A 19878-nucleotide genomic window follows, 5' to 3' on the forward strand; every position below is an offset into this window, starting at 1 on the left:
AAAGGTGCTGTTAGAGTGCAGCAATATTCCAGCCTAGATAGAACAAGTGACCTGAAGAGTGTCATCATGGGCTTGGCCTCCCTAGTTTTGAAGGTTCTCATTATCCATCCTGTCATTTTTCTAGCAGATGCGATTGATACAATGTTATGGTCCTTGAAGGTGAGATCCTCCGACATAATCACTCCCAGGTCTTTGACGTTGGTGTTTCGCTCTATTTTGTGGCCAGAATTTGTTTTGTACTCTGATGAAGATTTAATTTCCTCATGTTTACCATATCTGAGTAATTGAAATTTCTCATCGTTGAACTTCATATTGTTTTCTGCAGCCCACTGAAAGATTTGGTTGATGTCCGCCTGGAGCCTTGCAGTGTCTGCAATGGAAGACACTGTCATGCAGATTCGGGTGTCATCTGCAAAGGAAGACACGGTGCTGTGGCTGACATCCTTGTCTATGTCGGATATGAGGATGAGGAACAAGATGGGAGCTAGTACTGTGCCTTGTGGAACAGAGCTTTTCACCGTAGCTGCCTCGGACTTTACTCTGTTGACGACTACTCTCTGTGTTCTGTTAGTGAGGAAATTATAGATCCATCGACCAACTTTTCCTGTTATTCCTTTAGCGCGCATTTTGTGCGCTATTACGCCATGGTCACACTTGTCGAAGGCTTTTGCAAAGTCTGTATATATTACATCTGCATTCTTTTTGTCTTCTAGTGCATTTAGGACCTTGTCGTAGTGATCCAGTAGTTGAGACAGACAGGAGCGACCTGTTCTAAACCCATGTTGCCCTGGGTTGTGTAACTGATGGGTTTCTAGATGGGTGGTGATCTTGCTTCTTAGGACCCTTTCAAAGATTTTTATGATATGGGATGTTAGTGCTATTGGTCTGTAGTTCTTTGCTGTTGCTTTACTGCCCCCTTTGTGGAGTGGGGCTATGTCTGTTGTTTTTAGTAACTGAGGGACGACCCCCGTGTCCATGCTCCCTCTCCATAGGATGGAAAAGGCTCGTGATAGGGGCTTCTTGCAGTTCTTGATGAACACAGAGTTCCATGAGTCTGGCCCTGGGGCAGAGTGCATGGGCATGTCATTTATCGCCTGTTCGAAGTCATTTGGCGTCAGGATAACATCGGATAGGCTTGTGTTAATCAAATTTTGTGGCTCTCTCATAAAAAATTCATTTTGATCTTCGACTCTCAGTCTGGTTAGCGGCTTGCTAAAAACTGAGTCATATTGGGACTTGAGTAGCTCACTCATTTCCTTGCTGTCATCTGTGTAGGACCCATCTTGTTTAAGTTGGGGCCCAATACTGGACGTTGTTCTCGATTTTGATTTGGCATAGGAGAAGAAATACTTTGGGTTTCTTTCGATTTCATTTATGGCTTTTAGTTCTTCCCGCGATTCCTGACTCCTAAAGGATTCTTTTAGCTTAAGTTCGATGCTTGCTATTTCTCTGACCAGTGTCTCCCTGCGCATTTCTGATATATTGACCTCTTTTAGCCGCTCTGTTATTCTTTTCCGTCGCCTGTAAAGGGAGCGCCTGTCTCTTTCTATTTTACATCTACTCCTCCTTTTTCTTAGAGGAATAAGCCTTGTGCATACATCGAGTGCCACCGAGTTAATCTGTTCTAGGCATAAGTTTGGGTCTGTGTTGCTTAGTATATCTTCCCAGCTTATATCGGTTAGGACTTGGTTTACTTGGTCCCACTTTATGTTTTTGTTATTGAAGTTGAATTTGGTGAATGCTCCCTCGTGACTAGTCTCATTTTGTCGGTCTGGGGCTCCACGCATACATGTCTGAACCTCAATTATGTTGTGATCTGGGTATATTGTTTTTGATATGGTGACATTTCTTATCAGATCATCATTGTTAGTGAAGATGAGGTCTAGTGTATTCTCCAGTCTAGTAGGCTCTATTATTTGCTGGTTTAAATTGAATTTTGTGCAGAGATTTAAAAGCTCGTGTGAGTGTGAGTTTTCATCAGAGCTGCCTCCTGGTGTTATTACTGCAACAATATTATTTGCTATATTCCTCCATTTTAGGTGCCTTAAGTTGAAATCCCCCAGGAGCAAGATGTTGGGTGCAGGAGCTGGAAGATTTTCCAGACAGTGGTCAATTTTTAACAGCTGTTCCTGGAATTGCTGGGATGTTGCATCCGGAGGCTTGTAGACTACCACAATGACTAGGTTTTGGTTCTCGACCTTTACTGCTAAAACTTCCACTACGTCATTTGAGGCATTAAGCAGTTCTGTGCAAACAAGTGACTCTGCAATGTACAGGCCAACCCCCCCCTTTTGCCTGTTCACTCTGTCACATCTGTATAGGTTGTAACCTGGGATCCATATTTCGTTGTCCAAGTGATCCTTTATGTGGGTCTCAGTGAAAGCCGCGAACATTGCCTTTGCCTCTGCAAGCAGTCCACGGATGAAAGGTATTTTGTTGTTTATTGCTGGCTTTAGACCCTGTATATTTGCAAAGAAGAATGTTATCGGACTGGTGGTATTGTTGGTACTGGGGGGGGATTTTTTTTCCGGCATTAGTATCTGTATCTGTTGGTTTGGAGTGGAGGCCATCGACTGTGGTTCCACTCCAGGAATGACTGGATTTGGTGTACGATTTCTGCCATTTCCTGCCAGTTTTTTTTCCTTCCTGGCACTAAAAAACCTCTCCCTCTTGAGTGGCTGTGGCTACCCAGGTTTTCCCATGGCCTGGATGTTTTGTATCTTTTTGTCCCCTTTAGATGGTATGCCTGGCAATTTAAGTTATAGCACAGTCTTTCCTGTACTGAAGAGGTACACATTTCAGGGTGAAAAAGCTTACAGGAAGGGAGTTTGCATTTTCCTGTTGTCATATGGGCATGACATTTTCTAGGGTGGTCATAGTTGCATGTCCCATCTGTTTTTCCAGATTTCCCATGCCAGCAGATACCAAGTGCATAGTATGTGCACAGGCTTGGTTTCCGTTTGCCTTGGGTTTCTGTGACTGTATTCCCTGTTGGTGCATGTTTCCCTGTCTTATTCCTATCCTCCTTAGCACCAACAATGGAGCTCCCACCAGTTATGCAGAGTATTTCGGGTAAATTAGGTCACTTTTTGTCCCAGGATGCGACCCACACCAGTCTACTAACACCCAGGTACCCATTTTACTGATGGGTGAACATAAACAACCGGTGTAAAGAAACACGCCCAATGTTTCTACCCTCTCTGGGAATCGAACCCAGACACTCGACGTGTGAAGCGAGAGCTTTTAGCTCTCAAACATGTAAGACCTTTTTTCGTTGTTGTTTAATCAGTGTCCATGGATGTATGAACGTAGAGTACGAGGAGAAATATATTCCAGTCTTTGGATACCACTTTGTAAAAATTATATTCAACAGTCATTTCTTGTTTTATGGCATGTCAGTCATTCTCCTCTTGGCATTCAACACACTCTTGTCTCACACATTTGTTCGTACTTGTTCACTTGGCTTGCCATTCTCGCACGCTCTCTCTCTCTCTCTCTCTTCCCTCCACACTCTTATGGTAGGCTAATATATATACTACCCTATTTTACAATTTAAGAGCTGTTACCTACCTCAGCTCATTTAAGTCTCTCTCTCTCTCTCTCTCTCTCTCTACTCACATTATGACTCCCTCTCACCACCACTGTTCCTCCCACTCTCTCCCCACTCACATTATGACTCTCCCTCTCACCACTACTGTTCCTCCCACTCTCTCCCCCACTCACATTACTCTCCCTCCCACACTCACACCACGTCTCTCCCTCAGCGGGGTGTGAGAAAAAGCAGTGCGACTTCTACAGTGTGTGTGAAGCAGACGAGATTGGTGTAGGGCGGTGTGTGTGTCCCGAGTCCTGCGTCAAGGTGAGTCACCAGGGCGGTGTGTGTGTGTGTCCAGAGTCCTGCGTCAAGGTGAGTCACCAGGGCGGTGTGTGTGTCCCGAGTCCTGCGTCAAGGTGAGTCACCAGGGCGGTGTGTGTGTGTGTGTCCAGAGTCCTGAGTCAAGGTGAGTCACCAGGGCGGTGTGTGTGTCCCGAGTCCTGCGTCAAGGTGAGTCACCAGGGCGGTGTGTGTGTGTGTGTCCAGAGTCCTGCGTCAAGGTGAGTCACCAGGGCGGTGTGTGTGTCCCGAGTCCTGCGTCAAGGTGAGTCACCAGGGCGGTGTGTGTGTCCCGAGTCCTGCGTCAAGGTGAGTCACCAGGGCGGTGTGTGTGTGTGTGTCCAGAGTCCTGCGTCAAGGTGAGTCACCAGGGCGGTGTGTGTGTCCCGAGTCCTGCGTCAAGGTGAGTCACCAGGGCGGTGTGTGTGTCCCGAGTCCTGCGTCAAGGTGAGTCACCAGGGCGGTGTGTGTGTCCCGAGTCCTGCGTCAAGGTGAGTCGCCAGGGCAGTGTGTGTCCAGAGTCCTGCGTCAAGGTGAGTCGCCAGGGCAGTGTGTGTGTCCAGAGTCCTGCGTCAAGGTGAGTCACCAGGGCGGTGTGTGTGTCCCGAGTCCTGCGTCAAGGTGAGTCACCAGGGCGGTGTGTGTGTCCCGAGTCCTGCGTCAAGGTGAGTCACCAGGGCGGTGTGTGTGTCCCGAGTCCTGCGTCAAGGTGAGTCGCCAGGGCAGTGTGTGTCCAGAGTCCTGCGTCAAGGTGAGTCGCCAGGGCGGTGTGTGTCTCCAGAGCCCTGCGTCAAGGTGAGTCGCCAGGGCGGTGTGTGTGTCCAGAGCCCTGCGTCAAGGTGAGTCGCCAGGGCGGTGTGTGCGTCCAGAGTCCTGCGTCAAGGTGAGTCGCCAGGGCAGTGTGTGTGTCCCGAGTCCTGCGTCAAGGTGAGTCACCAGGGCAGTGTGTGTGTCCAGAGTACTGCGTCAAGGTGAGTCACCAGGGCAGTGTGTGTGTCCAGAGTCCTGCGTCAAGGTCAGTCACCAGGGCAGTGTGTGTGTGTGTGTCCAGAGTCCTGCGTCAAGGTGAGTCGCCAGGGCGGTGTGTGTCCAGAGTCCTGAGTCAAGGTGAGTCACCAGGGCAGTGTGTTTGTGTGTGTCCAGAGTCCTGCGTCAAGGTGAGTCACCAGGGCAGTGTGTTTGTGTGTGTCCAGAGTCCTGAGTCAAGGTGAGTCACCAGGGCAGTGTGTGTCCAGAGTCCTGCGTCAAGGTCAGTCACCAGGGCAGTGTGTTTGTGTGTGTCCAGAGTCCTGCGTCAAGGTGAGTCACCAGGGCAGTGTGTGTCCTGAGTCAAGGTGAGCCACCAGGGCGGTGTGTGTGTCCAGAGTCCTGCGTCAAGGTGAGTCACCAGGGCGGTGTGTGTGTCCAGAGTCCTGCGTCAAGGTGAGTCACCAGGGCAGTGTGTCCAGAGTCCTGAGTCAAGGTGAGTCACCAGGGCGGTGTGTGTGTCCAGAGTCCTGCGTCAAGGTGAGTCACCAGGGCAGTGTGTTTGTGTGTGTCCAGAGTCCTGCGTCAAGGTGAGTCACCAGGGCGATGTGTGTCCTGCATCAAGATGAGTCACCAGGGCGGTGTGTGTGTGTCCAGAATCCTGCGTCAAGGTGAGTCACCAGGGCAGTGTGTGTGTGTGTGTCCAGAGTCCTGCGTCAAGGTGAGTCACCAGGGCAGTGTGTGCTTCCAGAGTCCTGCGTCAAGGTGAGTCACCAGGGCAGTGTGTGCTTCCAGAGTCCTGAGTCAAGGTGAGTAACTCTAAATTCTCTGCAACACAGCAGACGAAGTTTAGTTAGTTTAATATGTTTAATATGCACCTCATACCCATCCAGTGGGCGGTAGTCAAAAGTCGAACCCGAAGGTTATCCCATATCCTAAATTTCTAGTCGTAGCAGTCAGGAAGTTGTCATACATCCTTAACTAGTATATTGTTATTTATATATCCCAACCCCTCAAAGTTTTTTTTTTTTATCCGATAAACTGGAGTTGATTTTATCCCCTTTTCATATAACATTCACGGAAGGGAGGGAGCGCTAAACCACGGGGGCCATACAGTGCCTGGAAGTCAATCTGGGATTGATCCAGGGAAGGGGAGGTCAGTTCTAATTCCATGGGCCAGAAGTCCATTACCAGCGTCAAGAATCTCGCCTCCTTTCATGGATCAATCCTGAACAACCCCCCTCCCTCCCCCTACCCATGGATCAAGCCTGAACAACCCCCCTCCCTCCCCTACCCATGGATCAATCCTGAACAACCCCCCTCCCTCCCTCCCCCTACCCATGGATCAAGCCTGAACAACCCCCCTCCCTCCCCTACCCATGGATCAAGCCTGAACAACCCCCCTCCCTCCCCCTACCCCCTTTCACATTTATTTTTATAGATGATTTTTGCAGTGAACTGCACAGAATTGTGTACTGTGCATGATTTGGGTGATTCAACAAAATACTTAGATATTTTTATTACATTGTATTAATAATCTTTACAGTAAAAAGCCACATTTTTAATAATTGCATCAGTTTTATATATCAAGTGATAACTAACGTGTTTTGGTGGTTTGTGAATCATGCAAATCGAAATAAGTCCAAAAATTGTCGGGTGGTCAGAGAGGCGTGTGTGAAGCCCAGGGTGGTTTTTATATCACTAAGCAGAGAGAGGTTCATAATTTCTCAAGAGAATAAAAAATATGTTAGAATTAAAAGTTGATGAACTCATTATCGGCTTGGCTGATTTCTTGATAGGCTAATTTCTTGAATTAATTAGGTTTTTAATCAGTTGCTGGATGGCAGTAACGATGGAGAGTTTAATGGATGGGGGGAAGGAGGGTTGGATAGATGAATGGATGGAGAAAGGGACAGGTGGATGGTATTAATCTCTCGCATTCTTGCCGTGCAGGTGGAGAGCAAGGTGTGTGGCACAGACGGGGTCACTTACCTCAACGAGTGTCTGCTGAAGGTGGCTGCTTGTCGCAAGCAGCAGTTTATTATCGTGTCGTCCAGAGGCGACTGTGGTGAGTGTTCGTGTCTGCTAACACATCCCTTTCTCTACGTCTTCCCTAGCAGATCTTTGTCAATAGACTTTACGTGTCCAACCCGACACATCTCCAACAGTGCGAGTGTTCTCCAACATGTTGTCAACAGTTTGTACGTGTTCTCCAGCAGATCTGGTTAAGTGTGCAAGTGTTCTCAACAGATCTTTGTAGTATGTTCGTGTTTTACAACAGATCTTTGTAGTATGTTCGTGTTTTACAACAGATCTTTTTTAACAAGTTACATGTGTCTTAACAGATCACGATGACAACTCATGAATGTCTTAACAGATCGGTATTTACAGCTTGTGTTCCTCCACAGATCTTTGCCAACACGTTGTGTGTAAATATGGTGGTCGGTGTGAGAGTGGTCGGTGTGTATGTCCCAGCCAGTGCCCCACCACCCGCGAGCCTGTATGTGCCTCCAACGGCCACACCTTCGTCAACGAGTGCGAGATGCAGAAGGCTGCGTGTGGCATGGAGGACGGCCTCAGAGTCACCTTCGTCGGCGAGTGTTCTGAGGCTCGTACGTCAGGAGTCAGTAAGTACCTTTCAACTTTTTAGTAAAATTGGATTCATCAGCAGTGTGTTGCTACCCTATTCTATATGATGGTTACATAGTGGGAACAAAGGGTAGCTATGTTTCCCCCTGCCATATTCCATCACATAGGATTGGTTATGTAGTGTTCAAATGTATCGGCCATAGCTGGAAGGCTTCAGTAGGACAGTGAAGATGTCTTAAACAATTCTATCAAAGGTTTATCAGCTATGGAAGCTTCAAAGATTTCGTACAACCAAACCTGGAGTTACTATTATTTCCTGGGAAGGGGATGGAAGGAAGACGTAATAATTTTGTGTGTCGAAGGTAGTGGAGTGTCCTGACTCGTTGGAGGCTCGAGAGGGAGGGTCAGGAAGTACCAAAGAAAGTGGGGGATAAAAAAGAACTTTGCTAGTTTTAAAGGCGTCATAGGTTGCGGTGTATGTTTCCCTGCTCGTTGATGCCCAGGCAGCGTCAGTAAGTACCCAGGGGGGGGGTAGGGCAGCCGGGGAAGAGGTTTGAAATTCTTGGAGACGTCGAAGCTGATGGTATTGTAGTTTTGTGGCTCCTGGGTCGGGAGGCGTCATTACTTGTGGTCATGGTTGCTGCTCATTTAGGGAAGAGGGTAAATGGGTATGACATGGGGAAGAGAGGGAGGTAAATCATGGGGAATAGGGGGCAATGGGGATAGCACGAAAAGAGGGGAAGTGGGTATAACATGAAGGAGAGGCAGGATAAAGTTCTGGACTCAAAGAGGAGTTAAACGTGTCTACCAAAATATAGGAAAGCTGTTGACCTTGAAGGTGCAGAGGAGGGGGACTGGAGTTTATTTTTTTAACAAAACTGGATATATCATCGATGTGCTGCTAGGGTGAGTGCTCACGTTGGTGAGAGGGGAGAGTAGTGATGAGGGTAGGGGCAGTAAGTAAATGGAAGGGGGTAAGTGTTTGTGGGCAGACGCTAAAAGGAAGAACTGTCCGGTGAATACATAGGCAGTTAACGAGGTTAGTATATTCATGGACATTTGCCTAGCCAGTATGGGTCATACAATGCAGTAATACACCATTGATTCAAGGTTACCTTCAGTTCCTTTGATCAAGTGCTCTTCATTAACATCAGAAGGTACCTGCGGGTACAAGAAACAGTTGCGGAATAGACGATGAGGGCGAAACATCGAAATATAGACAGACGAAGAATTAGATACATGTGCAACATCTAGGTATCTTTATTTGTAGACGTTTCGCCATCCAGTTGCTTTATTAATACAAACACAAGGACATAATAGGAAGACTGTAGAACTATGTACAAAAGACGAGGTAATCAGTCCCTCAGCCTTGGAGTTGATAATCACTGCGGTCTTGAAGAATCTTCAGCACAAGCATGCCTGTGCTCATCACCAACTGCAAGACTGAGGGACTGATTACCTCCTCTTTTGTATATAGTCCTACAGTCTTCCTATTATGTCCTTGAATTTGTATTGATAAAGCCACTGGATGGCGAAGCGTCTACAAATAAAGATACCCAGATGTTGCACATGTGTTTAATTCTTCATCTTGTCGGCATTGTATGCAATTCATGTATATATGGACAGAAATAACTTGAAATCTGTGTGCATACGTATTGCTGAAAGATATGAAAATAAGACGTAATATCCATATCGTTTATTTCAGAGCAAATCTTAAACATAAAGGTCTACTCTGCGAAACTTTATGGTAGTAAAGGCTTATTCAGTGTACTGCCTTCGTGCCCAAATTAAAAATATAAAGGAGACAGACGACTCAAGTATTAGACACAAAGCTGATGTAAGGGGGAAGTGCCTGAGACGTGGTCATCAAGACGAGTTATAATAAGCTAAGTGAACAGGGATGCTGCTCATTAGAAAGACATAAAAGCTCTTCGTTTTCTGATTGGGTAGGGAGAGGCTCTTGCAGTTCGCTGATTGACTAGGGAGAGGTCCATACAGATCGCTGATTAGGTAGAGAGAGAGAGAGAGAGAGGCCCATCGCTGATTGGTGGGGAGAGTTCTTCACAGATCACTGATTTGGTATGAAGGTTGGTTAATGGAGTTTAAAGCCTATCGACTACACGGGGGTTATAAAGACTCCACGTATCTTTTTCACCACCAAAGAATACTTTAATTCCTAAAATAGGGATTAAACTCTAAGCATTTATACGCTGAGAGAAACACGCCTTTCGGTGTGTATATCCTATCGATTAGATACGGAGAAGCCTCTACAGATTATTAATTGAATTGCTAGTAAGTCTTGTGTGCTATAATTATCACAAACTCTTCGTATACGACCGAGATCCTGCAGTGTTAACATCGTCCTCGTGTGTCCATCCAGGCTCAACCCTGCCCATTAAATCCCATTTATAACATTTGTGCAAACTGTACTAAATTTTTGTATCAAGTTGTGTGTAAGCTGAGCTATATGTCAGCTGGATGCAAATGTGTTAACTGTGCAGAGTGTGTGTTGCTCACTGGAGTATTAGCCCAGGTAGTGGACGTAGCACTCAAGAGAGTAGAGTATGTGGCACTCCACACTGTAGTCGTGGCTCTGGATGCCCTTATACAAGTACAGGTATGTTAATACCGACATATTGTGGGACTAAGACACGTATGCACATTCAAGGCATTTATTGAAGGGGCTGTCTTGCCACTTGTGGCTCTGTCAGTTTTAATGTTAAGATTGATAAAGCCGCGACTTGGGACGTGTCTCCTTCAGTAAATGTCTTGTGTATATGCGTCTCATTTCCACTGGATGTCTTCGCTTGTGGTTGCGACAATGCTGCAGCTGCTGCCGCTGCTACTGCTTTTGCAGCTGCTGCTGCCGCTATTACCGCTGCTGCTGCTCTTGCAGCTGCGCTATTATTGTTGCTACTGCTGCTGCTGTCCACTTGTTAGTAACCATGGCTGCTGTCACTACCTGCGCCACCGCCTCCCACCTTACACTTCACCTGCACAGTTCCCACCTTGTACCCGGTGTTCTAACATGTATGTGCGTTTGCCATGTAAGTGTACAAGTGCGTATGTGTGCGTGTGTACTAACGGGTGGTGGCTGTGACTAACGTACATACCCGTGGGATGGTGCCAACACAGAGGACGACCCCAGCCTGGTCAGCCCCCGCGACTCCTCTCCGCCCCCCATGGTGGTGGTGGGTCCGCCAGGGCGAATTCACCCCCTTGGGGGCCAGCACGGCGACGTGTGCACGGGGATGACATGTGAGTACGGCTCGACGTGCACCGTGCTAGGGGACGGTCTGCCCCGCTGCTCGTGCCGCCTCGACTGCTCCACCGTGCCTCAAAGTCCCGTGTGTGCCTCCGACCTCAAGATGTACTCCAGCGAGTGCCTGATGATCAGGGAGGGGTGCCAGCGGCAGGTGGAGCTCAGACTCAGACCCCTGGAGCTCTGTGAAGGTACCCCCCCCCTCTCCTTCCACGCTCCACGCACGCTCCGCCACCACTCCTCCATCACCCCTGGCATGCATACTCCTTCATCCCTCCCTCTTGCACGGCGTGTCGGGTTATGCTCGGTGTTGTGGTCTCTGTATCCTGCATGTTTGTGGCGTGATCTGACATGTAGCGTCACAGTATGCATGTTGTGACGTTATGTGCATGTTGTATGTTGGCTTTACGAGTGTTGTAACGTCATATGGCATGCGCAGTGAGCTTCTTGGTTCCTTGGATTAATGTAAAGAAAAAAAAAGGCCACAAAAATTTAATATAATTCTCGTACTTAACTCCTGAGGAAATGCACTTGATATATATATATATATATATATATATATATATATATATATATATATATATATATATATATATATATATATATATATATATATATGTGTGCAATAAGATCACAGTAAACAGGTGATTTCAAAATATGCAAAACAACCACTCTGAAAGAATAGAGAAATTCCAAGCGCTTTCGTGACTACTCACATTATCAAGGAACTATCAAGGAACTATATATATATATATATATGCAAAACAACCACTGTGAAAGAGTAGTGAAATTCCAAGCGCTTTCGTGACTACTCACATTGTCAAGGAACTATGAAAGTAATACATCAAAGGAAGGCAATTAAAGGGGTTAGACCACACCTCACAGTCAACTCCCACAACAAATAAACACCTGACGCGCGACAATACCGGACTCATAAGAGGAACACTGCAGTAGGTCCGCTGGTCCAACTAGACAGGTCCTCACGACATCCCAGTAACAAATTATTCTACCCAAGAAATAAGGTTTATTACTTGTCCAATGTATTATTAAACTAACCAAATTTTATTAATTATAAATGAGTCTAATTTATATAAACCTAAGGAAATATTCATATTATTGTCAAAACTGCTTTTTATGAAACAAGATTCAATTATATTCCTGTCGACCATGGACTTGCTTGATACTACTTTCTCAACTTTTTGAAAATCAATTGGATGGTTAAAATCTCTTACATGAATAAATATAGCATTGGAATCTTGTCCAGTTCTAATGCTATATTTATGTTGTTTTAATCTAAGTTCGAGACTTTTACCAGTTTGACCGTAATAAACTTTATCGCAAATTTTACAAGGAATCTTATAGACACATCCGTCAGCATTTTGGGGGGAATTCTTTATCAAAAGTTTTTTTTACTGTATCAAGATTTTTAAATACAACTTTAATATTAAAAGTCTTAAGAAGAGAAGGCATATCAACCAAGTTTTCATGGTAAGGGAGAACCAACATATTTTTAGTTGAATAAGGTTGGTTGTCCCTTTTTGGGTTGTAAAAAATATTTCTAGCAATTTTAAATGATTTATCAATTACATTTCTCGGGTATTTCAGATCAATGGCTATTTCATAAATTTTGGATATTTCTTCATCTATGAACTCTGGACTACAAATACGTAAAGCTCTCAAAAACATTGATAAGAAAACAGACAGTTTAATTTTATCTTGATGGGAAGAATAATAGTGTACATAGGAACAGTTATTTGTAGGTTTTCTGTAAATTTTAAATTTGAATTCATTATTACTCTTAATAATTAAAACATCTAGAAAAGGCAATGAGTTATTTTCCTCAAACTCAACAGTAAAGTTTATAGAATGGGCTAAGCTATTTAATTTGCCAAGGAAATGGTGTATATCTACATTTTTGGGCATAAGACACAAAATATCATCAACATATCTGAACCATTTAGCTCTGTTAGGGAGGATTGTGTTAAGCAATCTTGTTTCAAAAAATTCCATGTATAGATTACTAAGAACAGGTGAAAGAGGATTTCCCATTGCCATACCAAACTTCTGAGTGTAAAACTTATCATTAAATACAAATTTTGCATCAATGCAAAGTTTAATAAATTTAATGATGGTAGGAACTGGTAAAGGTAAATCATAATTAACGAGTTCTTCAGATAAGAAACTTAATAAATCATCAACAGATGAATTTGTTAGTGGGATGTCGTGAGGACCTGTCTAGTTGGACCAGCGGACCTACTGCAGTGTTCCTCTTATGAGTCCGGTATTGTCGCGCGTCAGGTGTTTCTTTGTTGTGGGAGTTGACTGTGAGGTGTGGTCTAACCCCTTTAATTGCCTTCCTTTGATGTATTACTTTCATAGTTCCTTGACAATGTGAGTAGTCACGAAAGCCCTTGGAATTTCACTACTCTTTCACGGTGGTTGTTTTGCATATTTTAAAACCACCTGTTTACTGTGATCTTATTGCATATATATATATATATATATATATATATATATATATATATATATATATATATATATATATATATATATATATATATATATACACACATGTTGTGCCTAATAGGTAAAACTGGTCAATTAGCAAGAACTCATTTAAAATAAAGTCCTTTCTAAAAAATTTTCTCTTATACTTTTAAAGATATATTTTTTCATTAATGTTAATGTAAAAATTTATAATTTTGCAACAAAAGAATCTTAGAAACTTACCTAACCTTATTATAAGAAGCGCAATTTATTATAGCCTAATCCAACTAAATATATTTTAGATACGTTTACAATAATTTAATAATAAACAAACACAATGAAATATATTTTTTTCGTTAGGTTTAGAATGATTTTTGCGAAATTATTGCATACACAAATTTTCGCTTATCTTATATGGCAAGATGAGCGTTGTTATTTAAGCCAAGATCGCAAGTTTTACGTATTCGGCACGACATATATATATATAATTATCCACTTTACTGTGATTCTTATCGCGTAGGTGACTGTTCTATCAGTTACTATTAATACGACTGACACACGTGATGCAATGGCTTTTTGTTACTGTTCACACTGATTTCAAGTATATTCGCCACAAAGTGATACCTGACTAGTATGGTGTGAGCTAATTTAAGTTCTAAGGCTGGCAAGGTAGAGACAATGAAGTCAGCGAGATCAAGAGGCTTGCCACAGCTCAGTGTCCAGTCGAGCGAAAGCCTCGAAGGACACTGATGGAATCACAGAATTTTCCTGGAAGAAGGGCAGACTGCTGGTGTGGGACTTTATATGTACAGCTACTCTATCCAACCCTCTGTTCCACTTACTGTTGATGCTGCTGGTCATAAGGAAAAAAAAACACTCGGGTATTGAAATTTTCCCCGTCAAGGCAGCTTGGTCCTGGTGGGGACCTTGAGTACGAAGGCCACTCAGTGGTCACAGCCAGTTTAAAAGAAAGGTAAAATTAACAAAGAGTAAAAGTAACGAATATAAACACTCAACATAGATAAATACTATTATAGAATAACGAGCATCAATTCGAAACCCCCATTAAATTATTAATGTCCAAAGATTCTGCTAAAAGTTTCCGAGGTCCCTCAGGCAGTTCCGTAATTATAAAAACATGACGATGATGGACAGGTCTAAACCGAGGGCAAACTGTTAAAATGTGTCCCACAGTCAGCTTACGCCTCAAGGTACACATAGGGGTACACAAGCACCTGAGAACAGGTGGCTGTAGGTAAGATGTTTGTGTCCAGTCTTCAGTCAACAGAGATTTATCTCAAGATGACCATTTTTCTTGAAGGAGGAGGTTCAAACACTCGCGTCTTGCCGAACCTTGCATAACTTGTTGCCAGTCTACAGGTCCCATTGGGCATTCCATTTCGCGTGGACATATCTAAAGATATGGCCCATGCTATTACTGAAAGGCAAAAGTTTATTGTAAAATGGGTTCGCTACAGCAACCCGTGCCTCGGTATACACTCGTTCATTACCTGGTACACCAACATGTGGATGCACCAAACACTCCTGGATGTTTTGGACCACAGGGTGGACAAAAGCATACTGAACCAGGGCAGACAGAGCCCATTGGGAATCTGAGTACACAATGAACCAAGAACTAAGCTAGCTGTCAGAGCAGTGAGGATTGCACTGAGCACCGCAGTGAACACAGTAAGAGTCCTCAGGCCAGCAATCACAGCCAAGGCAACACCACCCCAGTGGAAACAAGTCACTTTGGTTTTTAGGGTTATCCTAGGTAATTTACACACATGTTACTATGTATTATAACTTGTGTACCTGTACCCAAATAAACTTACTTACCCTGGCTTTTAGACCTATCAGTAAAAGATCTTTATTCTTAAATCGTCCCAATAGAAGCACAGATTCTTGGCCCCTGGAGAAGTTCCACAAGCTTCCTCGAAGATCCTTCTTTCCAACTGATACAGGACTTTTTTATGGATATCACAAAAAATAACTAAATCATAACTTTACTAGTCTTTACGTACTGAAACCTATCTAAAATATGTTACCACTATATTTATTTGCAGTTATTGATTATCAATGAAATGCAGTAATTTTGTGATGGTACGACTGGTTTTTATCTGAGTTCTAGCAGAAATTAATATATGCTTAGCGTCGTTGGTAAAGCAACCACAGCCGTATAACCCAAGTCACCAACTACTGTATATAAGGCATAAATATAGTCACACAAGCACACACATAGTGTGTATAAAAAATGAATAATAGGCGGACAAAATATATACGTACATACATTTATTTATTCATTTATTCCATTCTCTTATTCGTTTGCGTTTTGGGGCTCTGTGATCAGCAGCGTATTTATTTTCTTATTTTTTTTCAGTGATAAACAGTTACCGTGACGTGGGTTCCTACCTGCACAGTAAGCGTCCTTCTCCCGCCACCCAGCTACCGCTAACTGCATTTTAACCAGAAACGACCCATTTTTACGAACATAAAAATCATAACCACACTCGTCCCTGCTTCGCTGTGGTTCATGCCTTAGTATGGGAAAGTGTTTACACTATCTGTCCTCCTGTGTATACACAAGAATATCTTGGTGTGTGTGTGTGTGTATATGTATTTGTGTGTTTTTTTGTGTGTGTACTCACCTAATTGTGGTTGCAGGGGTCGAGACTCAGCTCCTGGCCCCGTGTCTGTGTGTGTGTGTGTGTGTGTATGTGTATGTATGTATATACATATATATGTCGTGCCGAATATGTAAAACTGGTCAATTAGCAAAAACTCATTTAAAATTAAGTCCTTTCTAAAATTTTCTCTTATACGTTTAAAGATATATTTTTTTTCATTAATGTTAATGCAAAAAAATTCAATTTTGCACCAAAAGAATCTTAGAAAACTTACCTAACCTTATTATAACAAGAGCAATTTATTTTAGCCTAACCCAACTAAATATATTTTAGATTTGTTTACAATAATTTAATATTAAACAAACACAGTGAAATATATTTTTTTTCGTTAGATTCAGAATGATTTTGGCGAAATTATTGCATACACAAATTTTCACTTGTCTTATATGGCAAGATGAGCGTTGCTATTTAAGCCAAGATCGCAAGTTCTGCCTATTCGGCACGACATATATATATATATATATATATATATATATATATATATATATATATATAGACAGGGTGGATAAGGGGGCAGTGTGGCAGATGTATGGAAGAGGAAGTAGGTTATTAGAAGCAGTGAAGACTTTTTACGAGGATAGTGATGCTCAGGTTTTAATATGTAGGAGAGAGGGAGATTATTTCCCAGTAAAAGTAGGAATTAGACAAGGATGCGTGATGTCACCATTGTTGTTCAACATATTTATATATATATATATATATATATATATATATATATATATATATATATATATATATCAGTATATTTGAAGATGGTGTTGTAAGAGGAGTGAGTGCTCGGGTGTTGGCAAGAGGTGTGGGGTTAAAAGATAAAGAATCTAACACAAAGTGGGAGTTGTCACAGTTGCGCTTTGCTGATGACACAGTGCTTTTGGGTGATTCTGAAGAGAAGTAGCAGAGGTTGATTAATCAGTTTGGTAGGGAATGTAAAAGAAGAAAAAAGTGAATATTGGAAAAAAAGTTAGGAGGCAAAAGATTGGATACCAGATTGGAGGGAGAGAGTATGGAGGAAGTGAATGTATTCAGATATTTAGGAGTGGACGTGTCAGCAGATGGGTCTATGAAAGAAGAGGTGAATCATAGAATTGATGAGGGGAAAAAGGTGAGTGGTGCACTTAGGAGTCTGTGGAGACAAAGAACTTTGTCCATGGAAGCATAAATGGGAATGTATGAGAGTATAGTTATATGAATGCTCATATGGATGTGAAACATAGGTGGTGAATGTTGCAACAAGGGGAAGGCTGGAGGCAGTGGAGATGTCATGTCTGAGGGCAATATGTGGTGTGAATATAATGCAGAGAATTAGTAGTATGGAAATTAGGAGGTGAGGGATTACCAAAACTATTATCCAGAGGGCTGAGGAAGGGTTGTTGAGGTGGTTCAGACATGTAGAGAGGTTGGAACAAAATAGAATGACCTCAAGAGAGTAGTGGAGGGAAGGCGGGGTAGGGATCGCCCTAGGAAAGGTTAGAGGGAGGGGGTAAAGCAGTTTTTGTGTGCGATGGGCTTGGTCTTCCAGCAAGCATGCGTGAGCATATTTGATAGGAGTGAATGGAGACAAATGATTTTTAGGACGACGTGCTGTTGGAGTCTGAGCAAGGTAACATTTATGAAATGAGTCAAGGAAACCGGCAGGCCGGACTTGAGTCCAGGAGATGGGAAGTACAGTGTCTGTACTCTTAAGGAGGGGTGTTAATGTTGCAGTTTTATAACTGTAGTGTAGGCGCGCCTCTGGCAAGACAGTGATGGAGTGAATGAGGAAAGTTTTTCTTTTTCGAGTCACCCTGCCTTGGTGGGAGAAGGCCGATATGTCAGTAATAAATAATAAATAAGTAAATTATATGATATCTAATATATATATATATATATATATATATATATATATATATATATATATATATATATATATATATATATATATATATATCTATCAGTGTACATTAACAAATGTATCCCCGCCTACATACATGGCTTAGGTTAGTCAGAAAACAGGACAATTGTTTCCTGACGCGAGTCTTAGTTATATGATGACCCGCCGCTGGAGCTTATGGTGTGACGAAGACCCTCTGCTGGCTTACCCGTCCACCCCTTTAAAAACTGTAGTTTCGTAGTATATAAACACACATGAACCTGGGCGAGGGAGAAGAAACAGAACTTGAGGCCTTTCTGTACGAAACCTTCAGAGCCTAGAACTTTTAAATGAATATCAAAATTGAATTGATACCTGTTAACCACCCCCCCTTTAGTTCCTTCAGTGTTCTAGAATCTGACGAAAGTTTTTCACCAAAAGACTTCTGCTTTATTTTCTGCTGCCTCTTTCTTCACCGTGATTTATTTTGCAAACTTATTACCTTTTGCGGTTAAATTTGCATGAACAGAGATGTATCTCTGTGTATATTTACAGAGATGTATCTCTGTGTATATTTACAGACATGTATCTCTGTGTATATTCGCCGAAATGTATCTCCGTTTAAATAAACAGAGGTATCTCAATGCATATTCGCAGATATATATCTCCGCGTATATGCAAAGAGTATACGTTGTTCATTGTTATTGTGATATTGATAATAATTGGATTTTGTCACTACACCTGACAACACTTACTGCTGGCCACTAGTGCAGTCTTAAATGATGTTTATGTTACTTTATACAGTTAAAACTGTGTGTGTTTGTGTGTGTGTGTGTGTGTGTGTGTGTGTAAATGCTCACCTATATTCCTTTGCTGGGGGGTGGAGACTCAGCTCCTGGCGCTGCTTCTTAAGCCACTCTGATCAGTATTATTGACTTCTGGCTTCTTGGCCCGTATCATATCTACTCTTGAAAGTGAGTTGAGTTTGCCTCCACCACTGCCTCTTCGAAGTCATCCACTTTTCAACCATTCTTGAGATTAAAGAAATAATTCCTCGAATCCCAGTGCCTCAACTGTGTCTTTACCTTCCACATGTGTACCCTTGCGCTCGCCTAGTTGAGGTTGCAGGGGTCGAGTCCAAGCTCCTGGCCCCGCCTCTTCACTGGTCGCTACTAGGTCACTCCCTGAACCGTGAGCTTTATCATACCTCTGCTTAAAGCTATGTATGGATCCTGCCTCCACTACATCGCTTCCCAAACTATTCCACTTCCTGGCTACTCTGTTGCTGAAGAAATACTTCCTAACATCCCTGTGATTCATCTTGTCTTCAACTTCCAACTGTGTCCCCTTGTTGCTGTGTCCCATCTCTGGAACATCCTGTCTTTGTGTGTGTGTGTATTTTCTGTTTACCGTATTGTTCGGTTAAAGAAAGTGTTAAGTATTGAGGGTCAGTATGTTCATATTGTATATTCCGCTTGTGTTGTATGTTCCCTTGTGTCCTCGTTTCTTGTATTCTTCTCCTCTAAGTCCGTGATCCTGTATGTGGTCTGTCTGCCTCCCACCGTCTGTGATCCACTGTGTCATGCGTTCCTCCCAAACTCCATGATGCGGTGTTCGTCTTCCTACATTCGTGACTACTTGGTGTGTCTTGCGTGCCCCCTTACCTCCGTGCTCTGTTGTATGTTTTGTCGCCCTCCCGACGTACATAATCTGTTGTCCTGTTGCGTTCCCTTCCCATTTCCGTGTATCCTGTGTGCCTCCCTCCCCTAAGTCCGTGACATGTATTATTTGGTACTACTTACCTCCAGAGAGTCGTGATCCTTATGTGTTTGTGTAGACATTACCCTGTGCTTCTTTTCCCTTCATGTAACCTGTGTGTTACCATTTTGTCCTAGGCACATGCCGATTAGACACTAGGCCTGCTGTATATGCGAGAGTGTGTGTGTGCGTGTGTGGTGTGTGTGTGTGTGTGTGTGTGTGTGTGTGTGTGTGTGTGTGTGTGTGTGTGTGTATGTGTGTGTGTGTGTGTGTATGTGTGTGTGTATTGCGACCCCTGAATGGGTCACAATGTATATAATGTATATTACCTGTTCATATATATATATTTTTTTTTTTTGTGTGTGTGTGTGTGTGTGTCTTGTATTAAGCACGCCATAATCTCTTT

The 19878-nt window shown here is 43.1% G+C and overlaps 1 protein-coding gene across 4 annotated transcripts in view; it reads left to right on the forward strand.

The window, feature by feature from the left end:
• Positions 1-19878, forward strand: part of LOC128690475 (agrin) — a 479367-nt gene that overhangs the window by 355103 nt on the left and 104386 nt on the right. For 3 of the 4 annotated variants that reach the window (XM_070089666.1, XM_070089669.1, XM_070089667.1), the window contains 4 exons: positions 3765-3859; positions 6794-6908; positions 7249-7467; positions 10565-10882. In XM_070089666.1, the coding sequence (XP_069945767.1) occupies positions 3765-3859; positions 6794-6908; positions 7249-7467; positions 10565-10882 (747 nt within the window). The remainder of the gene's footprint in view (positions 1-3764; positions 3860-6793; positions 6909-7248; positions 7468-10564; positions 10883-19878) is intronic. The other variant, XM_070089668.1, reaches the window with a different exon arrangement.

Source organism: Cherax quadricarinatus, chromosome 29 (genome assembly GCF_038502225.1).
Source record: "Cherax quadricarinatus isolate ZL_2023a chromosome 29, ASM3850222v1, whole genome shotgun sequence".
NCBI lineage: Eukaryota > Metazoa > Arthropoda > Malacostraca > Decapoda > Parastacidae > Cherax > Cherax quadricarinatus.